Consider the following 20,549-nt stretch of genomic DNA (forward strand, 5'->3'; position numbering starts at 1 on the left):
TAATAGAAACTTTTCAAATGTCTTGAACTTTTTTTGTTGATCAGACCTTATGAATATGATCTATACACATTATTCAGTAAAATTAAGTTTTGGATCATGTGATTATAGTATACATGTAGGTCTTTTAAGACCTCAAAAATCAATGGCTCACAATGTATCAAAATTTTATGACTTAAAAAATCTTATTTTTAGGTCAAAAAATATGACACAAAGCATGATTGACAAGATACAACCTAATGATTTATAGTATATGGGAGTAGGTTCGCTAAGAGCACCCTAGCAATGCTCTCTCTCTCTCTATATATATAATATATATATATATATATAGAGAGAGAGAGAGAAATTGATAGTTGTTCAATCCATAGGTTCTCAGCTCGCACTCAATTGCGCTGATCGTCCATCACGCATGCATGATGAATGGTCAGCGCACAAAAAAAAGTAAAAATATATTGAGTGCATCCATAAGGTTTGATTGACAAGATACAACCTAATGATTTATAGTATATGGGAGTAGGTTCGCTAGGAGCACCCTAGCAATGCTCTCTCTCTATATATAATATATAGAGAGAGAAATTGATAGTTGTTCAATCCATAGGTTCTCAACTCGCACTCAATTGCGCTGATCGTCCATCACGCATGCATGATGAATGGTCAGCGTGCAAAAAAAGTAAAAATATATGTTTTTTTTTGCTAAAAGCACCTTAAAGTGTCACTAAAAGTCTAGTAGAAACATACATTGCATTTTTTTTAGTGGCACTTTAAAAGTGTTGCTAAAGGTTTTTTTCACTTTTTTTTTGTGATTTTTGTGTTTTTTGCACTCTGGCTCTCCATCATATGCACGATGAATGGTCAACCCACTTGAGTTCGGATTGAGCACCTACAATTCACTATATATAGTAATGTGTTCCTTAGGCCCCTCTTTTAGTTAGGTCTCTTTAGGCCCCTTCCAAAATTGTAGTTTTAAGTATTTTTTCACGTCTAACACCATAGATGTGATCTATAGGTTTTGTTTAATGGGAACCAGCTTTTGGATCGCCAATCTTACCTGTATATAGGTTTTTCTGGTGATCCAAAATCAATGGCTATGAAGGTACCAATTTTTTTCAGCTCGTAAAAACATGTTTTTTCATAAAAAAAAACATGATTAAATGGTTGATTCCTACTAAATCGATCATGCTAAACAGATCTATCATAAAACACTTAAAACCTATAGGACAGAATGGGGCAGAATGAGAAATGGGACCTATTAGTATGTTCAGTTCTCATATATATTTAGCGAGCTAGTTCTACCTCGTTTTCTCGTTCTGCTGTGTTAGGCCTATTCAAAAATTATAGTTTTTGATATTTTTTTCCACATCTAACACCATAGATGTGATCTATAGGTTTTGTTTAGTGGGAAGCGGCTTTTGGATCACCAAAATTTGTTCTGTATACTGGTTTTTCTGGTGATCCAAAATCAATGGATATGATGGAATCAATTTTTTCAGCTCATAAAAATATATTTTTTCATCAAAAAAACATGATCCAAGAGTCGATGCCTACTAAATTGAGCATGCTAAACACTTCTAACAATCCAAATCTATCATAAAACACTTCAAACTATGGGGCCTAACCAAGCAGAACGAGATAAAAAGGCCTAATATATTTAATTCTCATATACGAGAGATGTGGGTTGGTGAGTCGGGAGTGCAATCACATGGCACAAAATTTGTGCATTAAGCACCTTCCATCAAGGCCCCACAGCTGACACACCCTGTCCCCAAGATGGACGATGATCAGATGCTTAATGCACAAATATTTGTGCCAATCATATTGCACCTGATCTTTTCATTGGATTGGTTGGAACCTAATATTTCATATTAGAAAAATAATAGATAAAGTGGGTGGTGGATTGGGACAGTTGGATGGTTCGATAACCAAGGGGTCTCGTGTTTCCCTCGCCTTTTGTTTTGATATTTACAGGGAGAAACCACCCACAGGATCAGAGACCTAGCCGCACCACCAGAGAGTCACCATGTTTCAGCTTGTGAAGGGCGACACCCATGGGATTTGAACCTAGACCAATCTTGTCTGTATCTGAATCCGACCTGTTTGGTTTGGCCAACGATGGCCCAAGCCGATTCTCAAGTGAATAGTTCTGAATCAGCCAAAAAATAATTAAAAAATATTACTTGTCAATCAGAATGTGTGTCAAAACTATTAAAATAATATTAAAGAATAAACTATTTTTTTACATTTATTAAAAAATAAACGATTCAGGTCAGTATCGTATCAATTTTCTGGCGACACGGATAGGCGGATTCAGGCCGATACGCACGGAAGCTGACAACACTAACCTAGACCGCCTGACAAGCAGCCTAGGCCCTCATTCCACTACGTCAAACCCGTTGGGGGCAGTTATCCCTCACCTTGCATATTTAAAAAAGAAGAAAAAATCATTAAACGGAAGTTAAAAGAGGGAGAGAGATTGCTGTTGAAGTCTTGAGAGAGAGAGAGAGAGATCGCTGTTGGTCTTGATTGATGCAGGCTGTCGTTTGAAAATTTAACGTGGGAGGGGGTTGTTTCGGTGGGAAGTAAATGTGGAGGTGGGATTGAAAGCCCCCCTCACCGCCTAACAGATTGCATATTGTGCGAGGTTGGCATCAGTCTGGTGGTGGGTGGCAGGTTTTTAGTTATTTTGGAGCCCCCACACATTTGGCGATGAGCACCAGCACCCCCACCAACCCGCCCCCATGCGCCCCCTGCTGCGCGTCAAGCCCACCCATCTCGGCTAGTGGTGGCAGAGAGGACGGAGCTCAGCCAGAAGGGGAGAGGTCGGAGGGGGAGACGATGGCGTCGGGGATGGGCTCGATCCACCGGTCCGGGTCGAGGCCTCAGCTAGACCTCAGCGGTGCAGCAATTCAGGGGAACTTCGAGGAGAGGAACCCCACCATCTTGCTGCCCAACCAGTCTGATGATATCTTGCATCTTGCTGTGGATATTGGAGGTGGGTTTCTCTTGTTTTTGGCTTCTGTTGCTGGTTTTGGAAGATTTTTCAGAAACCCACTTGAGGAGGTCTTTTAGTTTTTTTTTTCATCGTTTATTTCGTTTGGCTCAGCGCGGTCTTTGTTGTTTCGGCTGGTTTGGTACAGAGATGTGGGAATTGGAATTAGTGTGACTTTTTTTTTTTACGTTTTTAAATTTTTCTTGGTGCCAACTTTTTTTTGTTGATTTTTTATGTGGGTGTGATTCAGATTGGTCTGTTTTGTTTGTTTTCCTATTGAATCTGTTGTTTGCTTCAGTCTGGTGTTTGTTGTTTCATTTGGTCTGGGTGTAGAAACGTGGACCAACTTCTGTTTTTTTCTTTTTTGAATTTTGAATTTTGATGTGGATGTGGTTGAAATTGGTCTATTTTATTATTTCTTTATTGAATTTGTTGTTTATTTCGTTTGGTGGTTGTCAAGTGTTTTTTTGAAGTTTTGAAATGTGGGAATTTGGGTTATGTAACTTGCTATTTTCTGTTGTCCAGTAGTTGTCTTCCTGAAGTTTTCTGTTCAATTGCTTTTTCTTTAAGATTTTTCCTTTTCGTTTTGCCTTAGGAATATGGTGCTTGGATTGATATGATAGACCAAATTGCCATCTTTTTGATAAATTGACATCCACTTTCTGGTTTTCCCTACTATGAGTTTGACCAATTTTGCATGGCTGAATTGATTAATGTTTCATTGTCGAGCTGTGTATTATTATGTCTTATCTACTACAAGAGTTTATGGAACTCTATTTCACAAAATTTCGAATTTTGGATGAAATGGTGAATCGAGAGAACACAGAATTTGGGAAAATTATTGTCATATTTAGGATAACCTTATCTTTCACTACTCTCATTTGACAATCATGTTGCAGGATAATTGTTAACCATTAAAACTGTTCCCTTGCGACTTACCGTGTACAGTTGCGCTTAGAGTCTGTTTTGCTTTTTTTGAGTCTGATGTAAGCTGCCCGGTTCAGGTGAATTAATACCCCGAAGGGGCAGCCCGTATACTTGAATTGTAATGGCCTGCGGGCAAAATTGTGAATGAAGTAAATGCGTTGAGCTTTCTTTTGTTCACCCTCGTTGTGATTGCTTCTTGTGATTGCAATTTCTCTTCCTCTATTCTCTCTTGCTCTCTTGCACTCTGATTACAAGCTTCCGCGATCGGCAAGCGAGCTGACGAGTAGGCTTGCGGCGGTGAGGAAGGACAGTCGCGCCGTGCTGGCCCATTGAAGGAAATAGGCCCGTGACAAGTGGTACCAGAGCCCGTTCTCGTGCTGGGAAAGGGACTCCGGAGTCGGTGTCGACAGACACGCCGATAGACTGCGATTTGTGAGCAAGACATCGTGGCACCTTATCAAAACTTGCGCAACACCAAAGGCAAGGCAGTTGCTGAAACTGAGGAGATGGGTTCACCTCAGGGCCAAGAAGAGTTGGCTGTAACTGTTAACAAACTGGTGGAAGATGTGACTTCGCATGATGAAGCGATTTCACGCGCATGTGAATCATTCAATGGAGTGAATGATGTGGTGGCGAGCCTGCAAGAGCAGGTAACCTTATTAATGGGGCAGGTCACTTCGTTGACGACTACAGTGGCCGACTTGCAGACTGAAGTAGGGGAGCTGTAGTTGAAGAACTGTACGTTGCAGCAGACGGTGACCCTAAATGGTGGAAATGGTGAGAGGCCATCAAGGATTGATGTGCCAAGACCCGCAAAATTCAATGGTTCTCGTGACAACAAGGCCATTGAGAACTTCTTGTTCCAAGTAAAAGACTACTTGGATATTCAGAATGTGACCCTCGAAGATCTGAGGATTAAGGCTACAACGACCTTACTTGATGGAGATGCTATCGCTTGGTGGAGGCGAAAGCGCAATGACATGGAGAGGGGTCAATGTGTGATAGACACTTTTGATGACTTCAAAATGGAGTTGCGTAACTACTTCATGCAAAGAAATGCGCAGAGGCAGGCTTATCGGATGGTTCGTGAGCTCAAACACACTGGTTCATTGCAAGACTATGTCAGAACGTTCCAGAAGCTTATGCTGGAGATACCTAACATGCCAGAAGACGACATGCTCAACTGGTTCATTGTGGGACTTCAGTCATGGACACAGTCTGAAGTGGAAAGGAGCAACCCCCGTATTTTGGAAGATGCATATGTGGGGCTGAGCGCTTAGTTGACACTCAGCGCAAGCCTTTAACCCCATCAACTAAAGTTGGGAAGAAGCCTGACCACGGAGGCAAGAAGGATGAGCAGCGCAATGATAAAGGTGAGACGTCGACACACCATCAATCCGAAAAGAAACAGAACTTCACGAAGCATAACAACAACAACAAGGGTGCGGTTGTGACATGTTGGTTCTGCGGCGATAGACATATCGCCAGGCAGTGCCCAAAGCGCCTTATAAAGGATGACGGGCAAGCCAATGCTGCACAGGAAGAATGCAGCGATACTGAATGCAGTGACACTGAGACCATGCAACCAAGAATGGGGGCCATGCGATCGATTAACGCAGCTAGAAGTTGCGCAACTAAGAACATGTAGGTCATTAAGGAACTTATGTACGTAGAAGTCATTATGAATGAAAAGTCTACTTCAGCAATGATAGACTCCGTGACCACACACAACTTTGTCTCGCGGGAAGAGGCAAAGCGGTTGGGCTTGAAACTGGGCCAAAGCAGAGGACTATCAAAACAGTAAACTCTGAGGCCAAGCCCATCCTTAGTGAAACAAGAAATGTGGCTACTCAAGTGGGGAGTTGGGTCGGCAAAGCCAACTTCTCTGTGGTGCCCCTAGATGATTTCAAGGTGATTCTGGGTATGAAGTTTCTACGAAGCCAGAATGTTATGATGCTGCCAAAGTTTAACACGTTGACGATCATGGGGTCAGACCTGTCACACACAGTGCAGTGCCTTACGCAGAAAGGCAAGTCTTTAGTGTTATCGACAATACAACTGAAGAAGGGTGTCAAGCATGGGGAGTAGACATTCTTAGTTGCAGTGCGTGTAGATGAAGGGAAGGTAGAAGCAGCAGTGCCACCGACCCTAGCCCCACTATTGGAGGAGTTTCGGGGGGTGATGCCCCCGGAATTGCCAAAGCGTCTTCTGCCAAGACGTGAGGTCGACCACAAGATTGAGTTGACCCCGGAAGCGAAGCCTCCTGCAATGGTTCTATACCGTATGGGGTCAGCTGAACTGAAGGAGCTGCGCAGGCAGCTAGACGAGATGTTGGACACAGGCATTGTTCGTCCATTAAAAGCCCCATTTGGTGCCTCGGTCCTTTTCCAGATAAAACATGATGGCTCTAAACGGTTATGTGTGGATTACCGTGCTCTGAACAAGGTCACAGTGAAGAATAAGTACCCATTGTCATTGATAGCGGCCTTGTTCGATCAGCTAGGCAGTGCCCGTATCTTTTCCAAGCTAGATCTGCGATCGGGTTACTGGCAGGTGAGGATTGCCGAAGGTGATGAGCCGAAAACAACTTGTGTCACCCGCTATGGTGCTTACGAATTTCTAGTAATGCCATTCGGGTTGACAAATGCTCCAACCACGTTCACGACTTTAATGAACCGGATGTTCTACCCTTACTTAGACAAGTTTGTGGTAGTCTACCTGGATGATATCGTGATCTACAACAGCAACATGGAGGAACATGTCGGGCACTTGCGAACAGTGTTTTAGGTGCTGAAGGAAAATGACCTCTGTGTCAAACGAGAGAAGTGTCTCTTCGGGCAGGAGGAGATCAACTTCCTTGGCCATGTTGTGGGGCGTGGTGTGCTGCGTATGGATGAGCAAAAGATAAGGGCCATCCAGGAAAGGGTTCCGCCAAGCAAAGTGCCAGAATTGCGGTCATTTCTTGGTTTGACAAACTATTATCGATATTTCATCGAAGGTTATTCTCTCATTGCTGCGCCCCTCACAGATTTGTTAAAGAAGAATCAGGTATGGCTCTGGAGAGGAGCGTGCCAATATGCCTTCGATGGCTTGAAGAAAGCCTTAGTGAGGGAGCCAGTGTTGCGACTGCCTGATTATTCGAGACCCTTTGAAGTCCACACGGATGCCTCAGACTTTGCCATTGGCGGAGTTATTATGCAAGATGGTCATCCGATCACATATGAGAGTCGCAAGTTGAAAGATGCAGAGAAGCGTTACACAGTGCATGAACGCGAGATGACTGCCATTGTGTATTGCCTCAGGACCTGGCGGCACTACCTTTTGGGTGCTGAGTTCGTCGTCAAGACGGCCAATGTGGCCACGAGCTATTTTCAGACGCAGAAGAAGTTAACGCCTAAACAAGCTCGATGGCAAATGTTTTTGGCTGAGTTCAACTTTGCCTTAGAGTACAAGGTTGAAAAGACCAATGTTGTGGTGGATGCCTTGAGCCGTAGGGCTGAACTGGCAGTTATGCGCACGGAGCCTTCTGAAGTGCACTTAGAGGGCGCACTGCTGAGCTGCATCCGTGAAGGTACGCAGCAGGATCCGATTGCACAACACCTTATTTCTCTGGCGCAGGCAGAGAAGACTCGGCGATTCTGGCTACAGGATGACCTCCTCGTAACAAAAGGGGGACGCATCTTCGTATCGCGGTGGGGAAGCCTCCGCCGAGAATTGCTTAAGGAGTGCCATGATACACTATGGGCCGGCCATCCTGGTCAGGAGCGGACCTTAGCACTCCTTGAGCGCGGCTACTATTGGCCGCAGATGAGGGACGATGTTGAGGGGTATGTGCGATCATGCCTCATCTGCCAACAAAATAAGGGGACAAACCAGAAGGCTGCCGGTCTCCTTGAGCCTCTACCAATTCCAAAACGTCCTTGGGAAAGCATCTTTATGGACTTTATTGTTAGTCTGCCAAAGGTAGAGGGCCTTAGTTATATTTTGGTCGTGGTGGATCGTTTCTCAAAGTATGCCACCTTCATCCCAGCTTCCAAGGAGTGCCCTGCAGAGAAGACTGCAGAGTTGTTCGTAAAGCATGTGGTGAAGCACTGGGGCATACAAAAGAGCATTGTGAGTGATCGCGATGCTCGCTTCACGGGCAAGTTCTGGCGTGAAGTATTTCGGCTACTTGGCTCTGATTTGTTGTTTTCAACAAGCTTTCATCCACAAACAGATGGGCAGACAGAGCGCATCAACGGGATACCAGAGCAGTACCTTAGGCACTTTGTTAGTGCCAATCAGAAAAATTGGGTGAAGCTCCTCGATGTGGCACAGTTTTGTTATAATCTGCAGAAGAGCGAGTCTTCAGGCCACAACCCGTTTGAGATAGCCACGGGGCAGCAGCCATTGACCCCGCACACTCTTGCCGCACAAGAAAAGGGAATACCATCTTTCGCCTATCAGTTTGTTCGCGACTGGCACGAGCAAAATGAGTTGACGAAGACATTCTTACACAAAGCGACAAAGAGAATGAAGAAGTGGGCGGACAAACACCGTCGGCCCACAGGGTTCCAAGTTGGGGACCAAGTGTTGGTGAAGCTATATCCTGGTCGCACAGGCATCTTCCGCGGGCGGCACCGCGGACTACTCAGAAAGTATGAGGGACCCTTCACCATCACAAAGAAGGTGGGCAAGCTGGCATACAAGCTGGAGTTGCCCCCATACTTCAAGGTGCACCCGGTGTTCCACGTGTGCAACCTCAAGCAGTTCCATCCATATGATGGAGACCCGGAACGCAGTATGCCACAACGCGCTCCCATAATGCAGAGGGCTCCGGCAGCACAACGGGCTGAGAAGCACCTCAGTCAGATCCTTCGCCATAAGGTCAACTACTTGGGACAAACGAAAAAATACTTGGTGCAGTGGGAGGAAACAACGGAACCAACGTGAGAGCCTGCATTTCGAATGAACAGCCGCTACCCGGCTGAAGTCAGGGCTTACCACGAAACAGATGGCGCAGAGGATGGCGCATGATTTGAAGGGAGGATCATGCTCCCTTGCGACTTACAGTGTACAATTGCGCTTAGAGTCTGTTTTGCTTTTGTTGAGTCTGATGTAAGCTGCCCGGTTCAGGTGAATCAATACCTCGAAGGGGCATCCCGTATACTTGAACTGTAATGGCCTGCGGGCAAAATTGTGAATGAAGTAAATGCGTTGAACTTTCTTTTGTTCACCCTCGTTGTGATTGCTTCTTGTGATTGCAATTTCTCTCCCTTTATTCTCTCTTGCACTCTGATTACAAGCTTCCGCGATCGGCAAGCGAGCTGACGAGTAGGCTTGCGGCGGTGAGGAAGGACCGTCGCGCCGCGCTGGCTCATTGAAGGAAATAGGCCCGTGACAAAAACTGCTGCTTGTATAATATTATGATGTTATGTCTTGCTCTACATGGCTGAGATTTGTATTCCATTCTGGATCACAACTGTGGACAGTTAACTCTTCTATGCTATTCTCACATACACAACTTTCATCTCAACGGCAGTTCTGCTTTGAGGGCTAGCAATTATTACTAAATCCTAGATGTGTAGTCAAATGTGATTGATAAGTTCAGCCATGGACATGCAATCGTTGGCAGCCTCATTGGCTAGATTAGCAATATTAAGTCCAGTAAACTTGTTGAAGAAAAGCTATCGCTTATGTTAACCAACCAATCAGTCATATTAAATATGACATGTAACATGGGTACTTCAATATTCCCAGCATGCAATGTCGACGCTGTTACTTCTGGGTGTTGAGGGTGGAGATTGGTGTGGAGAAGACCTCTTTTCAATGACATCCTGACAAGGATGCAGTTGACAACTCCAGCCCCATCACCCATTCTCTCCTCCACTCCCATCACCCTCTCATCTCCTCTCCAACTCAGGCTCCCAAACAGAGCCTAATTGTATATCCATCATTTCTGTTTTGGGATAACATGGCATCCCGAATTTTATGTCCTGTGCTTTATGTATCAATAAGCTATTTTTTGCAGCAGCTCTATTCACTGAGAAATAACCTTCTTTATGTTATCCTGTCATTTCTCAGATGCATTTTCATCTTACCTGCTGAGTTGAGAATTTTTTCTTTCATAGGATCTTTAATAAAGTTAGTGTACTTTTCAAGACACGAGGATCATCCGGCTGATGACAAGAGGAAGAGACCTTTTAAACATAGATTGCAGGTTCCTAATGGACATAAGAGGAGCTATCCCATCCTCGGAGGTCGGCTTCATTTTGTGAAGTTTGAGACAAGGAATCTTAATGATTGCTTAGATTTCATTAAATCAAAGCAGCTCCATCGTGGTGGTAAGTTCGTATGTTTTCTCAAAATTCATTAAATGTTAATATTATAAATTTAGTCTTTCTCTCCTAACTGAAGAAATTTTCTTTTGTTTTTCTTTCTTTTCCAAAAAAGTAGAAAGATGGCAATTTATAATAAATAAGGAAACACTAGAAAGGAAATAAAGAGAATAAGTTTATAATGAAGAAGGAAATTTACAACAAATAAGGAAATATTAGAAATGAAATGAAGAAATAATAAGTTTGTCTGGCATTTACTTGCTTAGCAATGAACATATAGCCGCCTTTATGAATGTTTCTTTTAGCAGTGCAAATGAACCATACAAATGAGAAGAAAAATATATGTTCTGTTCAACAGAAAAACAACTAGTTTAGCCAATGTACAATTGTTTAAATGAAAGCAAGCTGACTATTTTGATTCATAAACTTGAATAGTGAAATGAACTTAATCAGGAGACATATGCAGGCAAGATAACAAATGAAATCCAAGTCTAAGGTTGCAGCCGAAGATAAATAACATAAAACATCTCCCTAATGACAAAGCAAGAATAAGAGAAAATGGCCTCATGTTTGTGATCACTGATTTCAGAATTCCAAACAATTTTACAGAATGTTTGGGAACATGATAAAGAGCATGATCACTAAAAGAGGGAAGAGTTAAAGGACATAGAATAATTTTTTACGTATATTTTACAAGCAAAAAGTAGTACATGTAGCACAGAAATTGGTCAATGTAGTTTTTTTCAGCTGAACAAAATCATCAGTAGTCAGGTGGGATATTGAATTGGCGATATAAGCAGAATGATAGAAAGTCTACTCTAAAGATATTGAAACAAGTCCTTGCCAATTGGATAATAGATTGCATTAGTTGACCCATAGCTCAGGAATAAGGTGAAAAACTAGTGGACGCATTGGAGCAGAGAAGATTGGATGTCCCATGAGAAGATGAAGTGAGAAAATACAGACAACAGCAGGTACAACGCTCTATAGGTAAAGGGAGAAACAGGCAAAAAAGATAAAATAGGATTATAGGAGTTAAGAGACTTAATCAAATGAGAGGGAAAAATGACCTCAAGAAAAGGGTACAGTGATACCGAGAAGGTGAGAAAGGAAAGCGAGACAAAAAAGTGCAAGTGAGGAGCTAATAGCATAAAAACAAAGGCATCAGAGCTTAGTGTGGTTGACTAGACAGCTCAAGAAATGATAAATGTGTCAGATAATCAGATAAATGAAGAAAAGTGGAGGAATAAGGAAATGATGGGAAAGGAAAAAGGACTCAAAGAAAAGGAAAAAAGGGATAGAGAAGTCAAAGAAGGAAAAATGATAAAAGAAAAAATGAGGTCAATATCTCTCCAAAAATATAAATGAAAAAATTGGGAAAGTGGAAAGAAATGTGTGGCACCTTTTATTAATCAAATAACCTAATAAACTGTTGACTTTCTATAAATCCATAAAAGTCCCACACAATAAAATTGTGTGTCAAACATGAAATTGAAGGCTTTAAATGAAAGAAGTGAAAGGCAGAGGAAAACAGACTTTTTAATACAATGAGGTTCCCTTTTCTCTTTTTGTAGGTAGTACTAAAGGTACCATAAAGTGTTGTTCTTTAAGATTTACTGTGTCAGATCTCAAAAGTGTTTTTAAGTCTGATTCATAACATTTTAGAGTGCTCTTAGGCTCTGTTTGGGAGAAGGGTATTAGAGGAGTTGGGTGGGTGTCGGAGACGATTACATGACGTGGTAGGGTCTAAACGTATTTAGAGTGTGTTTGGGAGAGGGAAGTGGAGGGAAGCGTAAATATCGGTTAGGATTCAGCAAACTCCAAATACCAAAAATTTCAAATTTCAACTCCTCTAATAAATATGAGGTATTTACAACTCCTTGAATCATAAGGATTTCAGTGGGTTCCTAAATTTCTAATGGTTCATTTTTTTTTACCCCATTTACCTCAGTAAATGTAAGACTCGTGATTTTTTTAATATATATATATATATATATATATATATATATATATATATATATAATGTTTTGGATCTAGGTTGGATCCGGGTTCTTACACCCCCCCCCCCCCCATCACTCGACTTTTCCCCTGCGTAGCCGTGACCTCTGAGCTCCCCTGTGCAGCCCCGACCTCCGAGCTCCCCCGACCACCTCTCTTCCTTGTCCCCCTCTCGCCGAGTTTCCCTTCGTTGGCCCACTCGCCGGAGGTGCCGCCTCCCTCAGCTACGCACCACTCTCTCTCTCCCTCTGTGGTGGTCACTGGAAACCACCCACGGTGGTTTCCCCCACCCCTCCTCTGATTTCGGTAGGCCGCCCGCCTGTCCACCGGGCCATTGCTGTGGCCACTCGCCGGACAGTGCCCCCTTTTTCCTCTTCCTCTTGTTTTCTACCGAGGAAAGAGGGCGTTGCCCTCTCTCTCGTCTCTCTGTTAAGCTCAGGGAGGAGGGCGCCACCCCCCTCTTGCCCTCTCTTTGCTTGTCGCTCGGCAAACCACGACAACAACAGCAGTAACAAAGTTGTTGTCGCACCTGCCTGAGCTCGGGTTGCCCAGGGCACCCCAAACCCTGATAGGGAGGGGGACGGACCTAGTTGAGCCCTCCATCTCTCTGTCGAGCTCCTGGGGTCTTGGGTGGGTTGGGTCGGGCTCGACTCAGTCGAGCCTACTAGCCCACTAACCCGAGGATCTCGGATGGGCTCATTGCCACCGATCCCCCCAGTCTGACCATGTTAGGGTGCCCTCGAGCAGGGGTGTACCCTAGGTCTCGGACTGGGCTCAGCTCGACTCCACTGAGCCCCCCCTGCCCTAGTGAACCCCCGTCCTGTGAGTCTCGACTTGAGTCCCAGTCGAGCCGTACACATACACCCCCTGTCGCCAGCCACCTATCAGATTTTTATATCTGGTACAGTGTTTACAGGTAACAGGGCGAGCGAGCGAGAGAGAGAGAGAGAGAGAGAGGGAAACCAATGGTTGGGGCGGCTCACGATACTCGACCACCAAGCCCTAACCATTTTATATATAACAGCAAATATACAACTATCCTTGTAATATCAGAGATATTACAAGGATGCCATTAATGAGAGTAAAACAGCATGTGTTTCATTAACATACCATGCGTATGGATCTGGATCCAGATCCATACACAAGCTATATTTTAACACCCTCCCTCAAGTTGTACGTGATTTTGGATCATGTACAACTTGCTCTTCAATAGCCAAAATTGACGTCCTGTTAACCCCTTGGTAAACAAGTCTGCCACTTGATCTTCTGTTCGAACATGACGTAGTTCTATCTCCTTCATTTCGACTTTCTGCCGTATGAAATGTTGATCAATCTCAATGTGCTTCGTTCTGCTGTGCTGAACAGGATTACATGCAATGTTTATTGCGCTTTGATTGTCACATAGAAGAAAAGATCGAATAATTGTCTCCCCAAGATCACTCAATAAGTGTCTAATCCATGTGGCTTCTGCCGTGCCTGCAACCATCGATCTGTATTCAGCCTCTGTACTCGATCGTGCCACTGCCTTTTGTTTTCTGCTGCTCCAGGACACTAAATTGTGTCCAATATATACACAATATCCAGAGACAGATCGTCTCTCATCTAGATCCCCTGCCCAATCTGCGTCTGTATAAGTGATGAGTTCATGTCCTCTATGCAAATTATCGTTCTTGCGATAAACAAGTCCGTCTCCTATAGTTCCTTTTAAATAACATAGAATGCGCTTCACAACTTCCATATGACCCTCCGTTGGGGCATGCATAAACTGGGATACCTGATTGACAGCATAAACTATATCAGGTCTGGTAAAGGTCAAGTACTGTAACATTCCCATGAGACTTCTATACATTGTAGGGTTGACACAAAGATGACCATCTTCAGAGCTCAGCCTTTGATGTAATACACTAGGAGTACTGACTGGTTTGCAATTCGTCATCCCGGCTCTTTATAGAAGGTCAAGAGTGTATTTTTGTTGCATGAGTGTCAATGTGTCTTGTTGTCTGTCAACTTCCACACCAAGAAAGTACCTCAACTCCCCTAAATCTTTCATTTTGAAAGTTTTCATTAAAAACTGCTTCACGTCTTGCACATGATTATCTGAACTCCCAGTGATCACAATGTCATCAACATATATAAGAAGAAGTATAACAATGTCTGCCTTTTGGCAAATAAAGAGTGAATGATCCAGAGAGCATCTTCTAAAACCATAACTCTGAATTTGCATAGAGAAACTTTCAAACCAGGAACGGGACGCCTGTTTCAACCCATACAGAGATTTCCTTAGTTTGCACACCCAGGCAGTAGGGTCCTTCTCGACATAACCAGGAGGTTGCTCCATATACACTTCTTCCTTTAAAGTACCATGCAAAAATGCATTTTTAACATCCATCTGGCTAAGGCTCCAACCTCGATCGACTGCTAGGGATATGATGACACGAATAGTACCCATTTTGACTACCGGACTAAAAGTTTCATCGTAGTCTTCACCATATTGTTGTGTGAATCCTCGAGCAACAAGTCGTGCCTTATATCTGTCAATGCTTCCTTCAGGCTTATACTTTGTTTTATAAACCCATTTTGAGTCAACTACATTCTTTCCTTCTGACCGAGGGACTATTTCCCAAGTCTGGCATTCATGAAGGGCTTCCATTTCTTTATTCATAGCTTCAGTCCAATGACGGGATTGAAGAGCTTGATTAAAACAAGTGGGTTCAGCCTGTTTTGTGAGCTGAGACATAAACAACTGGAAATCAAGGGAGAAGGTCTCATAACTTACCCATCGCTGAATAGGATGCTTAATGCGTGACGGCCTTTGAGCCGGATCATTGGCGATGCTTTCCACATTCCTTGGCTCTGTATTTTTATCCCGTCTAGTGTATACCTGCCCAGAGAAGCGTTCTACTGGGGTTGGCTCAACTGGGGATGATTCAACATGTATTTATGAGTCATTCAACTCCCTACTCAAGCCGAATGAAAGACAATTTGTCTGACATGTTTCTCCTGTATTAACAAAAAGATTTGCGCTCATCCATGGATCATATACTTCTAATTCTTGAGATGGCACCGCTGTAGTCATTGACCTGAAAATTTCGTTCGTCAAAAACAACATTTCTGGAAGTCCTAATACGTTTTGTAGTAGGATCATAGCATCGATAACCTTTGTATTCATCTGCATACCCAACAAATCTGCACTTGACAGCCTTGTCCTGAAACTTATTTCGCAGAGATGAATCAATATGTACATAACATACACAACCAAAAACACGTAGCTCATCATAAGAGGGATGTTGCCCGAACAAAGTATAATAGGGAGATTTACGATCCAAAAGTGCCATAGGAAGATGACTTATGATATGAACAAATGTGTGAAAAACTTCTGTCCAGAGACTAACGGGCACATTGCTATCATGTAACATGCTCATCGCGCTCTCAACAATATGCCTGTCTTTCCTCTCTGCAACCCCATTTTGTTGAGGAGTATGAGGGCAAGAAACCTGTCGACTTATTCCTTTATCTCGAAGAAAGGCAATAAACTCGTTCGATGAATACTCTCCTCCACCATCACATTGTAAATGCACAATATCACAAGCAAACTTTGTTTTGACCATCGAATGAAATTCCCGAAATATTTGAAAAACTTCATGCTTGTGTTTTAAGAAATATATCCAAGTATAACGGAAATAGGAATCAATAAGGATAACATAGTAACGACTGCCAGAAAGAGAAGGAATAGGTGCGGGTCCCCAAACATCAGAAAAAATAATCTCAAATGGCTTTGAAGCTCTTTTATTTATAATATGAAAAGGAAGAACATGACTTTTGCAGAGTTCGAATGAGGAACATTTATTATTATTATCAGAAAATGAACATAAACTAGACTCTTGAAGGAGGCCATCAGATACAAGGTTTTCAACTGAACCTCGATTACAATGTCCCAAACGACTATGCCAAATATTTGGCTTATTACAATGAGATGAATTAAAAACTGCCAATGAAGGAAAAAACAAAGACTCTGAAGGCGAAGACACTGAAGAATGCTTGGACGACTTCAACTGGAGGACTGGGACTTAAGACGAAGACACTGAAGGAATCTCCTTGAAGACGTACATGTTTCCTTGTCGCTCCCCCTTAGCGAACGTCTCCTTCGTTCGTAGATCCTTAACATAAACAGAAGAGGGAGTAAATTCGACAGAAGAATTCATATCGTCAACAAGTTTAGCTACAGAAACAATGTTCTTTTTAATATTAGGAGCAAGAAGGACATTGGACAAGTGAAGTGAGGACTTTGACATAGGGATATGTGCATTGCCAGTATGACTAATGGAGTGATAAGTTCCATCTCCCATAACTATACTACCTTTTTCAAAATAAGGCAATAAGTGAGATAACTTTTCCGCATTACCCGTAACATGCATGGCGGCACCTGAATCAACATACCATTCGCCTTGTTCATTTTGCTTGATCGTCATCTGTGACAATGCTGATAACAAAAGTTGTTGCACATCTGTGGATGGCCCTTTTGTGTCCACAGCAGTAGCGAATTTATTTTCAATTTTGTTTATTTTTCCTCTATTCTGTAGATTGAACCAACAATCAACTTTCACATGTCCTCTTTTGTTACATAAGAAACAAGTGGGCACTCTCCTCTGATTCTCTGTGTTAAAACCCCCTGAAATATTAGGTGTAGGCAAGATACCACGTCTTCCCTGCCCAAAACGTCCCCGGCCTCTGCCTCCTTGATGCCCGCCATTCCATCGTCCAAAACCTACAGAAGTGTCCATGGCCAAAACTGAATGAGGATGAGCTGATTCTGATGCAGGGCAGGATGGACCCAGACCCTACTCCAAGACCCGTGACCCAGATCCAGATCCATCAAGAAGAAGACCCGGATCTCGTCTCGGGTCCATGACTGGACCCGAGACCCGGATCCGCCAACTGAATAGTTAAAACCCTCTCCTAGGGTTTTATGAAGGGGATGATGACAGTTTTCTCTGGCAGCAGCCTTATTCTTTAGCAGTTCCTTTTCTTTGCCTTACCAGTGTTTTTTTTTATTTTTTTCTTCTATTGCATTTGTTCCCGTAGGTTATCATTCAGTCTAATGTCTTTTATCTATTGAATCCATTATTTTCAAATAAAAGAAGCAGGCCCACTGATTTCCAGTGGGCATTTCTCTCCTTTTCTGAGCATCATTCGACCATACAAAATCTGTTCATTGCAATCAGTCGACCGGTGTCTCGCTGTCAGCATCGCCACTGCATCAGATTCATTTCCTTCTGCCCTTTGCTTCATAATCATCTCATGCTGGAGAAGTTTCGCTTGGAGGTCGTCAAAAGTGGGCAAGTGAGGAAAGCATGATAAAGCTGTAGTAAACATGTCAAAATCAGGACCCAATCCATTGAGGAGTTGTTGAACTTTATCTTTATCTGCAATAACACTTCCAACAACAACCAATTGATCAGTAATACTCTTCAAGCGGCCTATGTATTCCATGACTGTCATGGAGCCTTTCTTCAAACTTTGAAATTCATTTTTTAAGAACATAACTCGGGATTCTGATATCTGAGAGTAAGTCTGTGACAGCTTACTCCACAGATCCGCCGCAGTGCAATCATCTGAAATAGTAACCAACACTTCTTGAGAGAGTGTTGACGTAATATAAACAACTAAAGACTGATCCCGCTTCCTCCAAACTGAATACTCTGGATTCTTAATGGAAATGGTAATTGTGTCACCTTTCTCATCCTTGGTTTCCTGCAAAATAAGCCGTGGTGGTATAGGAACTAAACCATCCAAATGTTCATCGAGATCCTGACTCCGTATAAAAGGAAGGATTTGCCTTTTCCACGTCAAAAAATTAGAATGAGTAAGTTTTTCTGTAACAAGCTGACTCAAGAAATTGGCAGAGGGACCGGATGATGAAGACGAAGAGTAATCCATATCAGTAAAATAATGAATAAGCAAACAAAATGATTGAAAAGAAATAAACAGATTTGAGATCACTTAATCAATCAGAAAAAAAAAACTGTAATAAGGCAGATATTTGTACGACCAAAAATGCTGCACAAAGAACACTAAAACAGCAATGGAGGAAGGAAAGAAAACTTGTGGAATCAAAACTGGTTTGAAATAAAAAAAAAGGGAAACAACAGTCGGTGATGTGTTAAAAAAAAATGGGAACCAACATAGATGATAGAGTAACAGAAAAGAGAAAACTTAGGATGAACACAGTCGATGAGCACGCTGAAGGAGGAACACGCTGCTGCAGTTCCAGAGATTTCAGAAGAAGGAGATATGCTGTTACTGTTTCAGAAGAAGGGGATACGCTGCTGTTGTTTCACAGAAGAAGGAGATATGCTGTTACTGTTTCAGAAGAAGGGGATGCGCTGCTGCTGTTTCAGAAGATGGAGATATGCTGCTGCTGTTTCAGAAGAAGGAGATATGCTCTTTCAGAACTCCTTCACGCACAGGGAGTTCAGCTGTTCACGCTGACCCCATCTCGATGAACACGCTGAAAGAGGATACGCTGTTTCAGAAGATTCTTCACGCACATGATGGCCTGTGCTTTGATACCATATCAGATTTTTATATCTGGTATATTGTCTACAGGTAACAGAGAGAGAGAGAGAGAGAGAGAGAGAGAGAGAGAGAGAGAGGGAAACCAATGGTTGGGGCTGCTCACGATACTCTACCACCAAGCCCTAACCATTTTATATATAACAGCAAATATACAACTATCCTTGTAATATCAGAGATATTACAAAGGATGCCATTAATGAGAGTAAAACAGCATGTGTTTCATTAACATACCATGCGTATGGATCTGGATCCAGATCCATACGCAAGCTATATTTTAACACCTCCGTCACCAACGTGAAGTCCTGCCGGAGGCCCCTGCCCATCTCTGCTGAATCATGGTGGCCTTGCCCTTTCTTGAGCAGCCAACAGGCTAGCTGCTCATCTATTGCGGCTCTTCTGCAGACGCCACCGACCACCTGCCCAAGTGGTCGAATACCAGTCGAGCTGCTTCCTCTGCTGGACGATGGTAATCATCGCCACCACCACCTGTATTCCCCCTGTTTCTGGAAGGACAATGGGGTCAAGCAAACCGCTCGTCTGCCTCTTCTTTCTCTCTTGCGTAGGAACCAAGCCTGGCTCGATTGGGTACCAATCGAGTCTGGCTCGGTTGTGGGCTGGCCACTGCCTACGATAGTGGCCCAGCCATGCTGGGTAGGCCTAACCGAGCCCAAATTGGTCAACATCGAGCCCAGCTCGGTCTCTGCCTTTAGACCGAGCACGGCTCAAACTGGGTTTGGGTTCGACCCGTGCAACACAAAGTGTTGCTTATTTTATTAATTTAAGTTGTTGCATTGTTCTCTTTCGCAGTACGATAAAAATAACTTTTAGTGCACCATATCGGTGCAACAGACAAGACACGCTTACCAAGGCATAAGCCTTTAAAGGCCTATGCTCGGAATCGTCAGCAAGTTCGACCATCTCTGAGGTAGGGAAAAGTTGCATACAAGGACAAATGGCAGAATATATATATATATATATATATATATATATATATATATATATATAATGCTTTTTAACTCAAGGACGCAGTTTTGCGTATTTTTGTCTATTTAAATTTATATCATTTATTTTGCCACTGCGTCGTTACGTGCACAGGCTACTGCTTACGCAATTTACTTAGCCGATGTACGGTTTCGTACATAGTGCACTGGTTATGCAATTTACTTAGCCAATGTACGGTTTCGTATATAGTGCACTGTTATACAATTTATTTAGCCGATGTACGGTTTCATACATCGTACACTGCTTACACAATTTACTTAGCCGATGTACGGTTTCGTACATCGTGCACTACTTATGCAATTTATTTAGCCGATGTACGGTTGCGTACATTGTGCATCACTTACGCAAGTTTATTTAGCTCAATGTGTGGTTTTGCACATCGAGTCTTGCTTTATGCCATTTACATTACCGCTTATGTTTTGATATATATGTATTATGTTGTCATGTTGTAATGTGCACATGCTTATGTTTTGATATATATGTATATGTATTATATATACATATATATAACTCTGTAAAGTACGCAATTTTGCGTACTCCTGCCTACCTTGCATTACGCTTGCATTTAAAGACGCTGAATTGTGCATACTCGCCAAGTCTTTAAAGAAAAAGAGGATTTTATGCGAGATTCCAAGCTCTAAATATTTGTTGTTTCGAAAAGCAAAAACAAACATTTGGCGATTACTATTTCGCAATCAAGTCTTTCCCTCAACCTTGCATAACCCTAAGAGTTATGTACGGTCTTT

General features: G+C 42.8%; 1 protein-coding gene across 2 annotated transcripts in view; it reads left to right on the forward strand.

Annotated features, from left to right (window-relative positions):
- The first annotated feature begins 578 nt into the window (after positions 1-578).
- Positions 579-20,549, forward strand: part of LOC149832229 (pantothenate kinase 2-like) — a 132,761-nt gene continuing 112,790 nt past the window's right edge. For both annotated transcript variants that reach the window (XR_016433328.1, XM_090014389.1), the window contains exons 1-2: positions 579-2,986; positions 10,021-10,233. Coding sequence is in view for 1 of the 2 variants with exons in the window: in XM_090014389.1 (XP_089870515.1) it covers positions 2,701-2,986; positions 10,021-10,233 (499 nt within the window). In the remaining variant the exon portion in view is untranslated. The remainder of the gene's footprint in view (positions 2,987-10,020; positions 10,234-20,549) is intronic.

Source organism: Nuphar pumila, chromosome 7 (assembly GCF_984573655.1).
Source record: "Nuphar pumila chromosome 7, dmNupPumi1.hap1.1, whole genome shotgun sequence".
NCBI lineage: Eukaryota > Viridiplantae > Streptophyta > Magnoliopsida > Nymphaeales > Nymphaeaceae > Nuphar > Nuphar pumila.